This window comes from Panthera tigris, chromosome A3 (assembly GCF_018350195.1).
Source record: "Panthera tigris isolate Pti1 chromosome A3, P.tigris_Pti1_mat1.1, whole genome shotgun sequence".
In the NCBI taxonomy this organism is placed as follows: domain Eukaryota; kingdom Metazoa; phylum Chordata; class Mammalia; order Carnivora; family Felidae; genus Panthera; species Panthera tigris.
This window is the reverse complement of record NC_056662.1, coordinates 22,988,971-23,005,916: the sequence shown is the minus strand read 5'-3', so window position 1 is coordinate 23,005,916 and position 16,946 is coordinate 22,988,971. Positions and strand designations below refer to the sequence as shown.

The window sequence follows — 16,946 nt, the reverse complement described above, 5'->3', positions numbered from 1 at the left end:
TCAAATAGAACAAATTGAAATTTGTCTTGTGATTCTTCCTAGGAAAAAAATATGCATATTCCAACCTATACACTCACATCTCTGGATATTTTAGAATTTTGCACGAAAGAGATGCTCTTTTACACCTGACCTTTTTTTCTTGATAACTGTCTTGGAGATCACTCCTCATTTGCCATATGTGGGCTCACCTTGCTCTTCTCAGTCCCACTTGGGAGTGAGTCCTGACTTATTCTCCCATCAGTGGACTTGTGGCTGTTTGTGTCCTTGGCAGTTAATGGTGAATGCTTCAGTGAACTTTTTTATCATACTTCTTGGCAAAGTTTTCAAAGTTTACATGCAAAGGATGAATTCCCAGCAATGGAATCAAAGAACACATGTGTTGAAATTTGCCTAGACTTGTCAGGCTATCTGATTTGTTGTCCTTTGTCAAATAAGATGGTTCAAATGATCAGGAGGACTTGTGAGCATCCCCCTCCCACCTGTGATTCACTCCCTGTGTAGACAGATTCCCCTCCCCACCAGTGCATGTTCACTCACACAGCCCATCACTCTGTAACCGGGAATGCCACCCACCCAAGTAACAGAAGCTTCAGGTGCATCTGGTGTGCTTTTCTCTCTCTCTCTCTCTCTCTCTCTCTCTCTCTCTCTCTCTCTCTATCTCTCATGACTCTTCTGGCCAGCAGGTTGATGGGACTGCCCCAGGGGGAAAGGAGTCCATAACAACTGCTCCCTCCATCACCACGGAGACCATATCAACCACCATGGTAAGTAGGACCTGAGAGATTTCCCTCTCTGACCAGCCCCCTTGCACTAAAACAGCCAGGTAACAATATCACAGCCTTGGCCATCTGGGGAAGTCCTCATCTGCCCTCACTGCAGCAGGCATGGGACGTAGAATCTGGGACCATTATTACCACAGGACATCCAGTTTTCCAAATTGAATAATGCGAGAGGTGGAATCCCTGAGTGTCAGTTATCTGGACCATCTCAGCCACAGCAGGGGTAAAGGGAAGATGGTACCATCTGGTTATTTGATTATTGGCAACACATGAAGATCCCTGGCAGCTAGCTCCTGGCAGCTGTGCATTTTCTCATGTCTCGGGCCACTTCCTTACCTTGGTCAGTAGATGGCATGCAGTGAACGTAAGTTGGAAGCTCAGGACTCTGGTTCTGCTACCTATTTGTGGTCTGACATGTGAAGGAAGGTCCTTGGCCTCAGGTGTCTTCATCTGTAAAGTGGGAATAGTTCCCATTCTGCCTTGTTCACAGGTTCTTAAGAGAGTCCGGTAACGTCAGATCCTTTAATGGTGACACAGACCAGATAGCATTAGGCACCCGGGCTGTGTTCCCATGCAAAGTGCCAAGAACCATGAATGGGTGATCTCACTGAGTCCTCACAAAAACTAAAGGGGATTCTCTGTTTTCTCCACCTTTTACAGATGAGGAATCTGAAGTACAGAGAGGTTAAGTGACTTCCTAAGGTCACACACCCAGTAAGTGGTAGAACCAGGTCAAACTCAGGCATTCTGACCCCAGAAGCCTCACTATACACATCACCGACTCTGCACCCTCATCCCGACCATTGTGAACCGTGGCTGCTGGGGCCAGGGCTGGGGCTGGGGCTGACGCTAATGTCTGGGCTGGATCTGTCTTGAGTCAGTGGAAAGTTGTTTTCAAATGCTTTCTCTTGCTGAAACCCTGATATACACATAGGAAGAGAATTGCCTTTAGACTACCCAGCAGGTAGGTTTTGAGCAAAGACAAATAAATCCCAACCAGTTACCAGTGTGCACCCTCTTTCCTGGTCACTCAGTTCCTCTTCTCCCTTAGTTCTCTCCATGTGGCATCAGGATGCTTATAGGGCTAAATTTAAGTTCATACCATAGTGAGTAGGGAGCTACATTGTTCATTTACCCACCCACCCACCCATCCATCCATTTATTTGTTCCAAAAACATTTATTATTCTCTATTGTCTGCCTGGTACAGAATACAGAGTTGAAGAAAATATGCTACCTGCTAGAAGTCATTTGTTCAAATAATGATCACAGGTACATATAATTGTTTAGGTCCTGGGCACACAGTGGTGAACAAGGCCCAGCTCTCCCACTTCCTGGCAGGATGACCCTGAGCAAGTTATCTGAGCCTCTCCAAGCCTCAGTTTCCACTTGTATAAAATGGGGTGATGGGGGCAATAATAGTACATCCCTCAAAGGGTTGACCTGAGGATGGACCAAGGTAATCTGTGCAGAGGCTTGCCTGGCACCTGGGAAGGGGTCTGTAAATGTGAACTGCTGTTATTTTCTCCTGCCTTCATGGAACAGTGCAATAATGCTTTCCTGGGGCGGGGCAGGGGTGGGGGGGCTCAGGGAGGATAGGTATGGGGTGATACCCCTACCAGGAAGAGTGAGAAGGCTTTACCTAGGCATTGACATTTGAGCTATACGTAAAGGATAAGTGAAGGGTCAGCCCCAGCAGAAGGCATTGTAGGCAGTGGGAGTATAGCAGGTGCAAAAACAAGGATGGGAAGGAACGTCACATTTGGGGAAAGGCAGGTGGTCCGTAAAGCAAGATGTCAGGTGTGTGGAAGAGGAGTGGGGTAGGAAGGGGAAAGATCTGGAAAGGTAGGCTGGGCCAGGGCTTGAAGGGCCTCAAATGTCATATAAGAGGCTCACACTTTATCCTGGAGATAGTGGGGCATCACTCCCAACTTTTGAAGTAGGGGCATGATGTCATCAAGTATGTGTTTCTCTGTGTTTTAGAAAGATTACTCTAGCAACCGTGTGGAACATCACAAGAGGGAAAATTCCCTGATGTCCTCCCTTTCTCCTTCCATCCTTCCTTTGGCAAATATTTGTTGAACACCCACACTATGTGATGCACTGTGCCAGGCGCTGTGAATCTAGCACTGAGGGAGACAGACAGCATCCCGAGACCACATTGGGAGACCAGACATTGGGAGAAACCAAAAGAGAAGGCAGAGAGCTAGTCTGGGGACTGGGGCAGGGCCCGTGTGCGAGGAGGTGGGTGTAAAGAAGGGGAGCGGGGTTAAGGGATAACCGGAGAGAGGAAAACGCAGGATTTGGTCATTGACAGAATGTTCAGTTAACAGAGGGAAAGTGGGCTGGTGACTTTGCACACTAACCCAGACATTCCTCCCCCTTCCCCCAATGTTTATTTATTTATTTTCAGAGAGAGCATGCACAAGCATGGGAGGGGCAGAAAGAGAGGGAGAGAGAGAGAATCCTAAACAGGCTCCACACTATCAGCATGGGGCCTGATGTAGGGCTTGAACTCACAAACCGTGAGTTCATGACCTGAGCCAAAACCAATAGTTAGATGCTTAACTGACTGAGCCACCCAGGTGTCCCTAACCTAGCCGCCACTCCTCCTCCTCCTCCTCCTCCTCCTCCTCCTCCTCCTCCTCCTCCTCCTCCTCTTCTTCTTCTTCTTCTTCTTCTTCTTCTTCTTCTTCTTCTTCTTCTTCTTCTTCTTTAATGTTTATTTATTTTTGAGAGAAAGAGAGCACAAGTGGGGGTGGGACAGGGAGATAGAGACACAGAGTCTGAAGCAGGCTCCAGGCTCCAAGCTGTCAGTGCAGAGCTTGACACAGGGCTCGAACTTGTGAACCTGAGCCAAAGTCAGATGCTTAACCGACTGAGCCACCCAGGCACCCCTAACCTAGCCATTCTTGAAGTGCAGTCCTGGGAACCTTTAGAAAGGCAAATCTTTGGGCCCCACCCCAGACCTATTGACTCAGAAAACTTGGGGCAGGGCCCAGAAGTCTGTGACACCCCTCAAGTCTGAGAAGCACTGATGTAAACAGAGAGCACTCGAGGGGATTGCTCTTTAGTGGTAGGCATGTGTCAGGGGCAGGGAGGCAGTGAATTCGAGGTTGGATCAGATGAGTGCTAGGAACCTGTGGGACATTTCCAGGGGAAAATGTCTAGGAAACAATTGATTTTAAAGGTCTAAGTTTCAAGAAAGATCTGGGCTATAGATAAAGAGATATGAGACAGTGGCCTTGTGAGAAGGCCTTGAGTGGCTGAGGCAGTGCAGACAGGGTGGTGAGGAGGAGAACCCTCAGTCTGAGGGAGGAAGGGTCCAGAACCAAGATGGTGGCATTGCCCTGGCCAGGGAGAGGAAGGAGCCGCACCTCTTTGAGGCGGGAGAAAACACTGGCTGAAGATAAAGGAGAGACAGAACAGATGGTGCCTTGTTTTGAATGACCTGTGTCCCCATTAGTGAGTGGCCTCTATTTTCAATGTGTCAGTGGAGGTGAAGCCTTGTCCGGGAAAGAGGGAGCAGTGGGCAAAGAAGAGGCTTTAGGGGAGAATTTCCCGGAGTGACGGTAGGATTCAAAGGGGCTAGTGACTATTTCCTAAGCTGACGGAAAGGAAGCATTGAACCCAGAAGGCTGCCCCCACCCTTGTTTTTAATTGAAGTATAGTTGACACGCAATGTTACAATGGTTTCAGGTGTGCAACATAGTGATTTGACAAGTCCATACGTTATGTTACGCTCACCATAAGCGTAGCTACCATCTGTCACTGTGCAGCACTATTACAATACTGCTGACTATATTCTCTATGCTTTTATCCCCCCGAACTCTTCACTCTGTAACTGGAAGCCTGTATCTCCCACTCCCCTTCACCCCTGGTTGCCCATCCTCCACCCCCACCCCTCCAACTGCCAGTTATCTGTATTTGTGGATATGTTTCTGCTTTTTTCTCTGGTTTGTTTGTTTTGTTTTTTAGATTCCACATAGAAGTGAAATCATATTGTATTTGTCTGACTTATTTCATTTAGCATTATACCCACTAGGTGCATCTATGTTGTTGCAAATTGTAAGATCTCATTTTTTTTTATGGCAAAGTAACATTTCATTATATACATACATACACACACACACCACGTCTTCCTTATCCATTCCTCTATTGATAGACTTGGGCTGCTTCCATAGCTTGGCTATTGTAAATAATACTGCTGTAAACATAGGGGTGCATATGTCTTTTCATTTAATGTTTTTGTCTTCTTTGGGTAAATACCCAGTAGTGGAATTACTGGATCATATGGTATTTCTATTTTTAATTTTTTTGAGGAACTTCCACACTCTTTTCCACAGTGCCTGAACCAACTTACATTCCCACCAATAGTGCAGGAGGGTTTCCTTTTCTCCACATTCTTGCCAACACTTGTTATTTCTTGTCTATTTGATGCTAGCCTTTCTGACAGGTGGAAGGTGATATCTCATTGTGGTTTTGATTTGCATTTGATGATTAGTGAGGCTGAGCATCTTTTCATGTCTGTTGGCAAGGCTGCCCTTTTAAAGGCTTGCTGCTGGGCCACGTTCTGGGAATCCATCTGAAAAGGTTGCTCATTGGTGGCGTGCCAGGTAACCAGGTCACTGTCTCAGCTGGAGGCAGGCATGGGGTGGGGGGTAGGCAGGGCAAAGGCAGATGGCTTCTGTCCTCACCTGTCCCCTGGCAGGCAGAGATCCAGATCTAGTACCATGCACAGACAAGGACAAAGGTTCAGCCTGCTCGGCAGCTGCAGAACAGACACAGCTCTGGGCTGCGGGATGGAGGGGACTGAGCCCGAGATGGCATAGAAAGTGGGAGGTGAAGGCAGGCGGCCGGACCCGCTGCCAGATGTGGGGCAGTACATCCAGCCAATCCAGGAGTATCTAGCAGTTAGAATCCACCACAGGACCAGAAGAGCTGCTCCAGGGTAACAGTTCCGAGGGCAGAGTAGTGTTACCGAAGGAGCATGTTGGACTTGGAGACTGACAAACATGGGTCTAAATCCAGGCTCCGTCACTAACTTGCTGGTGGACTTGAACAAGCCTCTTGACATTCTCTGGCCTTCTAATTTCTCAACTGTGAAACGGGAATATTAAAATAATTTCCTGTGGTTGTTCTGAGGATTAAATGAGATAGTGCATCCTTAGCATAATACCCAGCACATACAAGTACTCAGCAAATATTGGTTATCATTATGTTGTTAGGAGCCAGCCAGTATTCCTATGTTTATCCTAAAACTGGCATTTGCAAAGCCCTTTCTCCTCTGCTAGCCTCATAATGTCTCTGTGAGAGTTGGGCAGGGATGTCTTTTTTAAAAAATAACTTTAAGACTTCATATTTTCAGAGCAGTTTCAAGAGCAGCTTATGTATTAGAACAGTTGTATAGCAAAGTTGAGAGGAAGGTACCCGCATGCCCCATGTATAGGAATATGTAGGTTTCCCATATACCCCTTGCCCTCACACATGCATTGTCTCCCCCATTATCAACATTCCCTACCAAAGTGAGACATTTGTTACCATTGATGAACCTACATTGCAGGACTCCCATTTTATAGGTAAATCCATGAGACCCATAGAACGGAAGTGGCTCTGCCCCAGCCCATGTGGCTGGAACATGGCAGGGCCAGGACAGAAACCTGAATGTCTCTGCTCCTTTGTCAGTGCTTCCTGAGAGCAATGCCGTGTCTTGTTCACCAATGTCCCTAACCCCAGGCACTCTTAATGTTGAATGAGTGAGCAAGTGTCTAAGTGTGTGAGTGAGTAAGAGAGTAAGTGTGAGAGCAGGCCCATGTGTGAGCACGCGAATGCATGACAAAAGTCATTCCTCAACCTCGTGGCCATGAGAGCTACATGGCTACATACTCTGGCCATCCTGGGGGCCCGCCCACGTGAGATCTGGCCATCTGAGCACTATTGTTTCCCCCAGGAGAACAGTCTCAAGTCCGGGAAGGGGGCAGCTGCCATGATCCCAGGCCCACAGACGGTGGCCACGGAAATCCGTTCTCTTTCTCCGGTAAGTGGCTAGGGCCAGCTCAGGCTAGGGTACTCTGTGCTGAGAATGTGGACACAGGTCCCCAGGTGGCCCACAGCAAGTACAGCATAGAGCCCAGTAGGCTGCCCTCTTAAGTACAGCGCCAGGAAACTGGCTCCTTTTCAGGTGCCCACAGGGCTCCCTTGTACCCACCGGAGTCTCATCTGTTGCCTCCACCCCCCCCCACATATGCACACCAGAGGGCACTGCAGCGTGAGGGTGAAGCAGCCCCTCTCCTTGGTGGCGCCTGTGATGTGACAGCTCTTTTGCATCTGCTCTCCTTACTGGCCAGGGGAAAGAGGGACTAGGAGCGCAGAGGCTTGCACTCTGGATGTGGCTGCCAGTGACTGAGTCTGTCACCATGAGGTCTCTCGCATCTCCTGCATTCTCAAGTCTGTCCTTCTCATTGTCTAGCCCCTGAGACTGCGTGTTCCTGGCTGTGACAGGGTGGGAGCTTGGGAGGGCTCTGTCTCCAGCCTGGATCCCCCGTTCATTCTTTTAAGATACCAGGATTCTTGAATTCTGGGGTCTTGTTAGGATTCTGGGCCTCAGGAATCTCAGGTTCTGGGAATCTGAGATTCAGTGGTTGCGAGTTTCATGGATCTAGCATTCTAAAGATTCCAGTGTTCCTGAATTCTTAAAGTCAGTGGTTTGAAGCATCTTGGCTTCCAAACTTCACCTTTGTGGGGCCCCCTTGATTCACTCCCCCCACCCCCACCCTGCAGAGCCCAGTATCCTTACCTGAACCCTGGGGTGGGGGGTGGTTATATTCTGCAGATCATCGGGAAAGATGTCCTCACCAGCACCTACGGCGCCACCGCGGAAACCCTCTCCACCTCCACCACCACCCATGTTACCAAAGTGAGTAGCAGCAGGGTGCCATATGCCCCCAGCCTGGCTGTGGGGCTGGGGAAGGTCATTGCCATTGCTGTGCCTTGTAATGTGGACAGAGAAGACCTGTAGCGTTCCTAGTTTCTGGAATGCTCTGTGCTTTGTTCTGTACTATGGGTTGTCCTAGGCACAGACCCTGCCCTTCAACATCGACAGCCAGGCTGGGTTGGGGGGCAAGACCATCTCACTGGAAGTAATTCTGAGCCATGGCATTTGCACCTTATAGAACTTAAGTGCTGGCAGGATTTAGAAGAGGCGACGTAAGGAAGCCTCAAAGAGTGAAGAGGAGTCTTCTGGAAAGAGTAGGGTTTGTGCAGGGTCTTAGAAGGCCAGGTAGGACTTGTGAGGGAGGAGAAGACAGATGCAGACATTCTAAACAGTGCAGAAAATGGGAGCAGAGACTGCGCATTTGCTTATTTGTTCACTGAGCAGATGTTAGTGAGCATTAGCTGTACACCAGCCTCTTGCTAGGGTGCAAGTGGTGCACGACTGTGGGAACAGCGGAAGTGATCTCTATCAGGGAGTAGTAGCACGTAGGGGGCATCACTGTGAGGAACTGGGGGGGGGGGGGGACTCGAAGCAGGTGAAGCACAATGGAGACAAATGAGACAAATCCCAGGACAAATGTGACTGTGAAGGGTCTGAGGCTAAGAGCCATTGGAACACTGTCAAGGTTTTTTAACTGGGGAGTGACCCAGGGCAAAGGGGTTTAAGGGGAGGAGAGTAGATCCAGCAGGATGTATAGGTAGACAGGGGAGAGAAGAGAGAGAGGCATGGAGAGACTAGGGATGGGGAGCCTGGACCAGGGTATGAGTTGCAATGGGGAAAGGAAGAGGCAAGGGCCACAGGAGGGAGTCATTCCCCATGTGCGAGCTGAGGCTGAAGACAGGCAGGCCAGCATATCCGTGCCCAAGCAGCCGGGAGGAAGGTAGGAGGGGGCCCGGGCCAGAGATGGAGGCCTGGAGGAGAGAGGCCAGGGAGCCAGGTTGAGGTGGAGGTTCTGCTGAGTCATCCAAAGGAGAAGTCTGGTGGGTCCCACTGGCCCTCCTGCACACACACTGTCCTGGCCCTGCTTGCTCCTGTGCAGGAAGGACTCAACACTTTTGCATGTTCCCCAGAAAATATCCACTCTCACTGAGAGCATTTATGAGTGATGTTGACTTTCCCTGAAAGTTTTGTGGGAAGGTTTTCCGTCACCTACCCCACTGCGTACTGCTCAGAAAACTCTTCCCCAAGTTCCTCCTGGCCTTGCCAGTTAGGGAGCCCCCTTCTTTCTGTCTGCTCCTGGCTCTTGCTGGGATTTCCCTCCACTACCACCCTCTTTAATATGCCAGGCAATTTTGTCCTTCCCCATCTTCTACTTCAAAACTTGCACCCAAACCCCGCCCTTTCAGGAAACAGTGGAGGTTGTAAGTATCACCCACACAGTTTTCTCTTGGAGTACTGTTCGAAGTCATTCAAGATAGAACCTTGTCACCATTCACATTTCATTCATGTGTTCATTCAACCAGTCTGCATTTAGCACCTGCCTTGGTCAGATTGGACAGGGGAGTGGGGGAGGAGGGGACACAGAATTGAACAAAATACAGCCCCTGCCCTCAAGGCCAGGTCACACACACAAGGTCACCCCAAGGTAGAGAGCCCCAGAACCACAAGAGAGATACAGACTTGGTGCTCAGGGAGTACCAAGGTGGGAGGGTGGCAGGGTCACCAGCCAGGGTCAGGGAGACGGCACTTGAGCTGGGCTTGGAAGACCTAGAGAGGGAGGTTTGGTAGTTAGGGGAGTGTGGTGGCAGGGGGCAAGACGTGCAGCCTAAAGTCCCAAAACCAGAAGAGGGAGCCAGGAGAGAAGGTGACTGCTGGTTCCAGCCTTGCCCTTGAGGGATGCCTTGGATGGGCCTCCTGTCATGCCCAGCAGGCCCCAGGGCTGACCTTGCCACCCTCTCCCACTCTGCAGACTGTGAAAGGGGGGTTTTCTGAGACGAGGATCGAGAAGCGAATCATCATCACTGGGGATGAAGATGTTGATCAAGACCAGGTATGGGGACGGGGGACATTGTTCCCGGTGGCTCTGCCCAGCGCCCAGTCCCTCCCATATTGGGTTACCCACGGGCAGCTGCCCTTGTGGGCAGAGATGATGTCCACTTCGGGCTGACCCTATTCAGACAAGAAGCCCTAAAGGAATGGATGTAGAATGAGGGCCAGAAGGAGCCAGAAGACCTGAGCTCTGGTCTCTAACTATTCAACCACTGCCCTCCCTGAGCCTCCATTTCCATGACTGTACACTAAGGGGCTTGTTGGTCTTCCTGGTCTGTCTCGTATTCCATATCCTATGGTTCCTCACTTTGTTGCTCTTTTCTCCCAGGCCCTGGCTTTGGCCATCAAGGAGGCCAAACTGCAGCATCCTGACATGCTGGTAACCAAAGCTGTCGTATACAGAGAAACAGACCCGTCCCCGGAGGAGAGGGACAGGAAGCCACAGGTAAGCCTTCTGAGGCTCCGCAGCCATGAGAGGGAGGAGGAAACAATGTCCAGATCTTCTGAGGGTCATTTCCATCTGAGAGCCCATCAGGTGGCTTGGTCCCTAACACAGCTTTCATGCCCCATGTTCCTGGTCTGTGGCTCAAAGGAGAGACGTGGCTCCCCCAAATACCACAAATCAGTGGGGGACAAGGGGGGGGAATGCTGGTTCCTTGGTTTCTTGGGTGTTTCAGGCCCCCGACCCAGAAAAGTAAATCCAGAAGCAGTAAAAACAGGGAGATGGGGGTTGATGGCAGGTACTGAGGTGGGACAGCTGGAAGCAGGCATAGCCTCACTGGCCATTACCTAGAAATTTGAAGCCAGAAAAAGTCCCCTCAGGCCCAGTACCGCCGCCTTGTCCCTGAGTCTCTGCGTCCATCACAGGTCACTGGATGTTGCTAAGGGGGATATGATGACCAGAGTCCTCGATCCCATCTGTTTTGCTCGATTGCAAACCCCTGACTTCTCAGGCCACCTTGGGCCAGAAATTTACTTTTCTGTTTCCTTATGGGCGGACCTTCATCAGTGCCTTGCTGAACAAGAGAAATGTACTTTTCTGTTTCCTTATGGATGGACCTTCACCAGTGCCTTGCTGAACAAGAGGAAGGAGATGGGCACTGCAGCAGATAGGGCTTTTATCAGCCTACATTGGGTTGGGGGAGGGGGGTTCAGGTCCCACTGGAAATCCACTGAATGTTATCAGACCCATAAAACAAAATCTCACAGACATTGAGTTGAGTGGTATGTAATATGATTCTATTCACAAGAAGTCCAGAAGTGATAAAAAATCAGAATAGTGGTCAGTTCTGGGACTGACAGTTCTGGTATTGACAGGGAGGAGTCACAAGGGAATCTTTGGGGGTGCTAGAAATGTCAGCACCCTCTTCCCTGATGAATGAAACTGTGTTTTCTAGAGAAATACAAGAATGTGGATCACCACCCCCTTCATGTCAGAAGAAAAAGCACTGAAACATTTTCCTGCCACTTTGAAAGGCTGCCAAACCATGGTCTAGACCGTGCTGTCCAACAGAACTCTCTGCAATGATGGATATGTTTTCCTTGTACTATTCAACACACATGGCTGTGAGCACTTGAAATTGGCTAATCTGAAATCAGATGTGCTTTAAGGGTAAAATGCATATAGGATTTTGAAGATTTAATGAGAAAAAAAGAATGCAGAATAGCTCAATAATGTTTATATTGATTACCTGTTCAAATGATAATGTTTGGATATATTGGGTTAAGTAAAATATATTATGAAAATTAATTCCCCCTGTTTCTTTTCCTCTTTTTAGGGTAATTTAAAATTTAGAATTTTAATTTAGAAATTAAAAAATTTCTATCTAGAAGATTTTAGGAAACTAGAAACATCTAGAAAATCTAGAAACTATCGTCTAGAAAATTTTAAATTCCATTCAGGGCTCTCATTCTATTTCTGTTGGACAGCACTGCTCTAGAAGTGTAAGCTGGTCATGGGCGGAGCCTACCTCCCAGCCTTCCTCAGACTTTCATGCAAATTGTCACTCTTACCCCTCGGTTGTCCAATTATTCTTGCTCTGCATCCCCCACATCTCAGGGTGGTAGCGTAGGACACTTGCCACGCTGGTCCTGAGCTGACAGCGTCACCTGGGGAATACAGGTGCTAGAGAACTGTTGTCTCGGTACCTGGGTGGCTCAGTCAGTTAAGGCGTCTGACTCTTGATCTCAGCTCAGGTCTTGATCTCAGGGTCGTGACTTCAAGCCCCATGTTGGGCTCCATGCTGGACATGGAACCTGCTTAAAAAAGAAAAGGAGAAGAGAAGAGAAGAGAAGAGAAGAGAAGAGAAGAGAAGAGAAGAGAAGAGAAGAGAAGAGAAGAGAAGAGAAAAAAAAAAAAGAACTGTTGCCATAAAGTCTGATTTAGAAGGGCTGGACCGGACCTGGGAATCTTTATTTATACCCTGGTCTTTAGGAAGTCCATGAGCAGCCTAATGCAAAGAATTCTGTGCTGGGAATCCGGAGACCTGGCTCCAATCCCAGCCATCCCCTCGTGGGCACTCACTTTCCTCACTTGCAAAATGAAGAGATGGGGCTAGCCCTTTCCCATCAGGGAGGGTCTTCTGCTGGTTTGTATGCTTTCCTAGAGTATCTGTCATGCGTTTCTCATACTTTTTCCTTTCCCTGTCTGTTCCTTCCCATCTTTCCCAGCGCCTTTCCAGCGGGTCCCCCAGGCTCCTGCCTTCCCATTTGCCTGGGCCACTCAGAGCTCTGGTCCCTGCCTCCATGTCCTGACCACCTCCCGCCCCCCCACCCCCACCCCACTATGGAGCTTTTGATGTCTGCCCACTTGGCGGTCTCGTTTGTCCTCCTCACCTCTCTTGTAGTTCTTCCTTTGATGCCATTGTCCATGCACCACCATTCTCTGTCTCTCCTTCTGTCTCTCTCCCCGCTTTTCTCTCCTTTCACTCTCTTCCTCTCTCTCTTCCTCTCTCTCTCCTCCTTTTTCTTCCTCTCTCTCCCTCCCTCTGTCCCCCCCAAACCTTCTCTCACCTCTCCTTCTTGGATCCTTCTGTAAAGGTCACCTTGTTCATGTTGCTCTGAAGGAGACAGAAGTTTCTCCCTTGTCTTTTCGCCCACATGCTTTACCACTAGTTACTGCCAAGTAGGAACCACCTTTGACCCCTAATATAGTCAGACTCATTCTGGGGGAGAGGTCTTCTCTGAATTTGAAAACTCTTTTTAAGGTGTTTGAACTATATTGGTTTGATGGATGGATGCATCTTGGTATCCCAAGGAAAGATCTGGAATCCTGCAAACCTGGATTCAGATCTCAGCCCTGCCTGGTATTAGCCATTTGACTTTCAGCAAATTATTTATCTCAGCAGTTCCCTCATCATCTAGTTGTCAGCAACAATAAGCACAATAATAACAGTTGCTAAAATTTATGGAGCGCTTGTGCTGTTCTAGGCACCAGGTTATGCCCCTGATATAAGTATTGTCAGCTGCTCATTCATCTCACAAATGAGAAAATGGAGGCTCTCAGATGTTAGGTGACCTGCTCACAGCCATGGGGCATGATTACAGAGTCAAACTTCGTCTGTAAGACTCCAGAGCCCCCTGTGGTCTTAACCTCCTTAACCTCCTTCTCAGGGTATCTGTCTCATAGGGTTAGTGACATCATACATATACATTAGTTAGCACCGTGCCTGGCACATAGTAAGTGCTCAGGAAAAGCTAATTATGACTATTATTACTATTAACTCAAAGTAAGCCAACAAAATGCTGTATATTTGGATTCTGATGTAATAAACCGAGAAGAATAAATTATAATATCGCATTGTTCAGATGTCCCTGCCACTTCTGAAGTGTCTGGGCTTTTGAAGACATCTCACATCGTGTTTACACTGAGCTGTGGGACTTAAATCGCAGCCTACCACTATAAAAAATAAAAATTTCCTCAGGTAGTTAGCAGAATTGAGTAGAAAGAACACACCCAGGCTTTGGAGGCAGAAACTCCTGGCTAGCAGTGGTTCCAGAGGAACCTCCCTGGTGTCCCTCCCTCAGTTTCGTTATCTACAAAATGAAGTTAATCTATAAATTGGAGCTGCTGTAATAATTAAACAACATCTGTGAGTGTCTTAGTTCAGGCTGCTGCAACACAATACCATATACTGGGTGGCTTAAACAAAACAATACACATTTATTTCTCCCAATTATGGGGGCTGGGAAGCCCAAGGTCAAGCCCAAGGTGCTGGCCACTTCAGTTCCTGGGGCAAACGCTTTTCCTGGTTTACAGATGGCTATCTTTTCTATATACCTTCACATGGTGGAGAGCAGAGAGAGAGGGAGAGAGGATCTCTCATGTGCATCTTTTTATAAGATAGCATGTGAGAGCTCCACCCTTATGACCTAATTACCTCCCAGAGACCTCCACTTCCAAATCCTTACACTGAAAAGTAAGGCTTCAACATCTGAATTTTGGTGGAGGGAGGACACACAAATATTCAGTCCATAGCAGTGACACACAAGGACAGTGTCTCACACACAGAAGGTGCTCAGCAGTGTGAACCTGCATCCTTGTATTTTGCCACATTCAGGGATTGATGAGCCCCGAGAAAGTCAGACCATAAGCTTTTGCTAGCAGCCTGGTGCACAAGGCCCTATCTCCACACAGGCATCCATCTTGCTGGTCTTCAGCCTCTCTTCCCTCCCTGAACCCTCCAGAAACATTTGTTCAGCCTCCAGTGGACTCTTGGCCTTCCTGTTCCTCCTCTTTAAAGTTCTTGCTGTGAGTGTGGGAAGCACACCCGTCTCACACAGGGTCTTTTCTCTCCCTGCAACTCACAGTCCCGATGTGAGGCTTCTGCTCCATCTTCTACTGGCCCACCTCCTTCAGACAGGCCTGTCTCCTCAACACTGCCAGCAAGAGGGCAGCCTCCACCCAGCGTCCTTACCTTTAAGATTTTGATTAAATGGGAGAAAAAAATTGACCTATTTCAAAGCAGGAGTCTTGTGTTCTAGTCTCATTTCTGCCACCAACTCACTAAGACATTGAACCCTCTGGGTCTCAGTTTTCCCATACGTCACATAAGCCGCGAAGGATTTTGTTTATATGGCTGCATTAGCACGTGACCATACATGAGTGGCGAAGGGCAGGAATGATACTCCACCTGTTAAACGGTTTTGGGTAGTTGCTGTGTGCCACGCACAGTGCTGAGCATTGAAAGACAAAGATAAGTAAAAGGCAGCCATTGCCCTCAAGGAGATCAAAATAGAGTGTGGCTAAGTTAGCAACAACAATAGAAATAATAAGAACAGTCAGTGTTTGTTCAGCACTTCCTATTTGCTAACGCTTGTTTCGAATCCTCCCTATAACTGTATGAGGAAGCACCCGTTTTGCAGGGGAGCACCTGAGGCCTAAAGAAGTTAAGAAACTCACCCAAGATTGCAGAGCTCATAGGCCATGGAATGGGATTTGAACTCAGGCAGTCTGATTGCAGAGCCCACGCCCTTCACCACAAAATTTTGGAGTCAAACTTGAGTTGGAATCCAGACTCCAATTTCTTTATTTAAATACTTCTCCCTGGGGTTTAATCCTCAGGACACACAGGCCCATGGAGACCAGAGAGGAAAACCAAAAAACATCTACAATCGCAACTAAATATTTCTTAGAATGGGAGAAGGTAGGAAGAAAAGGTGAATCGCGTGTGATCTGAGCTTCTAAGTGTTAAAGGAAACTTGGACAGATTTCCAGACGGAAGAGAAAGATACCACCTTCCCAGAAACAAACAAGCAAACACACATGGGCTCCGGAGTCAGACAGATGTGGGTGCAGGTCTCAGCTGCCACTTACAAGCTGTGTGGCCTTGGACAAGTCACTGTATCTTCCTGAGCCATAATAAAGGGCATACAGGAAAGGCAGCTAAAACAACCCCTTGCCACATATCTAAAGATGAGTGACCAAAAGTTACTAATATTTTTTTATCCTCCTCCTCTGTGTCCCCTTCCCTCCCTCCCTCTGGCTGTAGGAATCCTGACCTCTGTGAAGAGATGCTGGCGTTTCTGGTCCAACCCAAGCCAGAGAACCGTCAAGAAGGGGCCTTCATTCTGGATTCTCCGACTCAACACCGAAGTCCCAGCTGTGACGTGCTGTCACCGAAGAGGGACTGGGAAAGGAAAAGCATATATATATAGATATATATAGATATAGATATATATACAGGAAACACCGCGTCCTTGCACTGCTGCTGGGGCTGGCCGAGCAGTCGGCCAACAGCAACAACCAACATCTGAACGCCTACATTTCCTTTGCAGACACATTGAAGAATTGGTGGGACTTTTCAGGAAAAAAAAAAAAATTATGACAATAATCTCTTGCTCCCCCTGTCAAAGCCCCATGGAACGCCAGAAGCAAGCCAGACCACAATGATTGTAGGAGTCCAACACGACCCTGGTTCTGCACGTTACACTGAGCGGACAAGCATTCCATTTGTCCTGCGGCGTGTTGCCCACTCCAATGCAAAGGAAACACTTCTGCAGCAAAGCAAGAGAAGTCGCAGCAGCAAGACAGCCACCGTCAACCATTTGCCGAGAAAGAAAGAAACCCACCCCCCCCCCCACAACCCCCACTCGGAAAGGAGGAAGAACACTGGATTGTTATTTTTTGGGTCTTGACACTGGGCTGCAAAATCCACCTTCCTTTCTTCCACCTTCCCTCCCCCTGACTCACGCGTCTTATGGTCATTTCTGTCTCGGCTGTCTCCTCCCCCTCCCCCCCCTGCGTCCCCGCCCTCCCCCCCCCCCCACTTCCCTCTGTCTCCTGGTCCTGCTAAGGGCCACTGCAGATGACTCTGGTTTGAAACAAGAAAAAGAAAAGAAAGCAAGAACAGAAAACCCAGCCACAGGAAGGGGAAGTAGACATTTTATGTTTATGGGTTCTCATTGAAGGTGCAGCTTGTAGGAAATGTGTATGGATGTGCTTTTAAGTTATGTATATTACATATAACAGGAAACAAATATTAAAATAAACAGTGCTGGTAAGTATGAAGCTGACATTTTAAAATTATAATTATCCGACTGTGATTGATGTATCCCAAGGTTCTTAGATCTCCCTGAACCGGCCCAGCCAAGGAGACCAGGACTCTGGCTGTGGGTTGCTCACAGTAGGAGCTGACGGTTCGGTGTAGTAATACAGTGTGTGGTATTTGTAATTGGTTGATTGGTG

At 48.4% G+C, this 16,946-nt stretch overlaps 1 protein-coding gene across 12 annotated transcripts in view; it reads left to right on the top strand.

Moving 5' to 3' along the window:
- The window catches only part of EPB41L1 (erythrocyte membrane protein band 4.1 like 1), a 152,530-nt gene extending 136,014 nt beyond the window's left edge, over positions 1-16,516 (top strand). For 9 of the 12 annotated variants that reach the window (XM_042980487.1, XM_042980482.1, XM_042980485.1 and 6 more), the window contains 6 exons: positions 681-764; positions 6,728-6,814; positions 7,610-7,693; positions 9,681-9,761; positions 10,089-10,205; positions 15,751-16,516. In XM_042980487.1, coding sequence (XP_042836421.1) covers positions 681-764; positions 6,728-6,814; positions 7,610-7,693; positions 9,681-9,761; positions 10,089-10,205; positions 15,751-15,759 — 462 coding nt within the window. In that variant the 3' untranslated portion in view covers positions 15,760-16,516. The remainder of the gene's footprint in view (positions 1-680; positions 765-6,727; positions 6,815-7,609; positions 7,694-9,680; positions 9,762-10,088; positions 10,206-15,750) is intronic. The other 3 variants (XM_042980484.1, XM_007073641.3, XM_042980489.1) reach the window with 3 other exon arrangements.
- Positions 16,517-16,946: the final 430 nt, after the last annotated feature.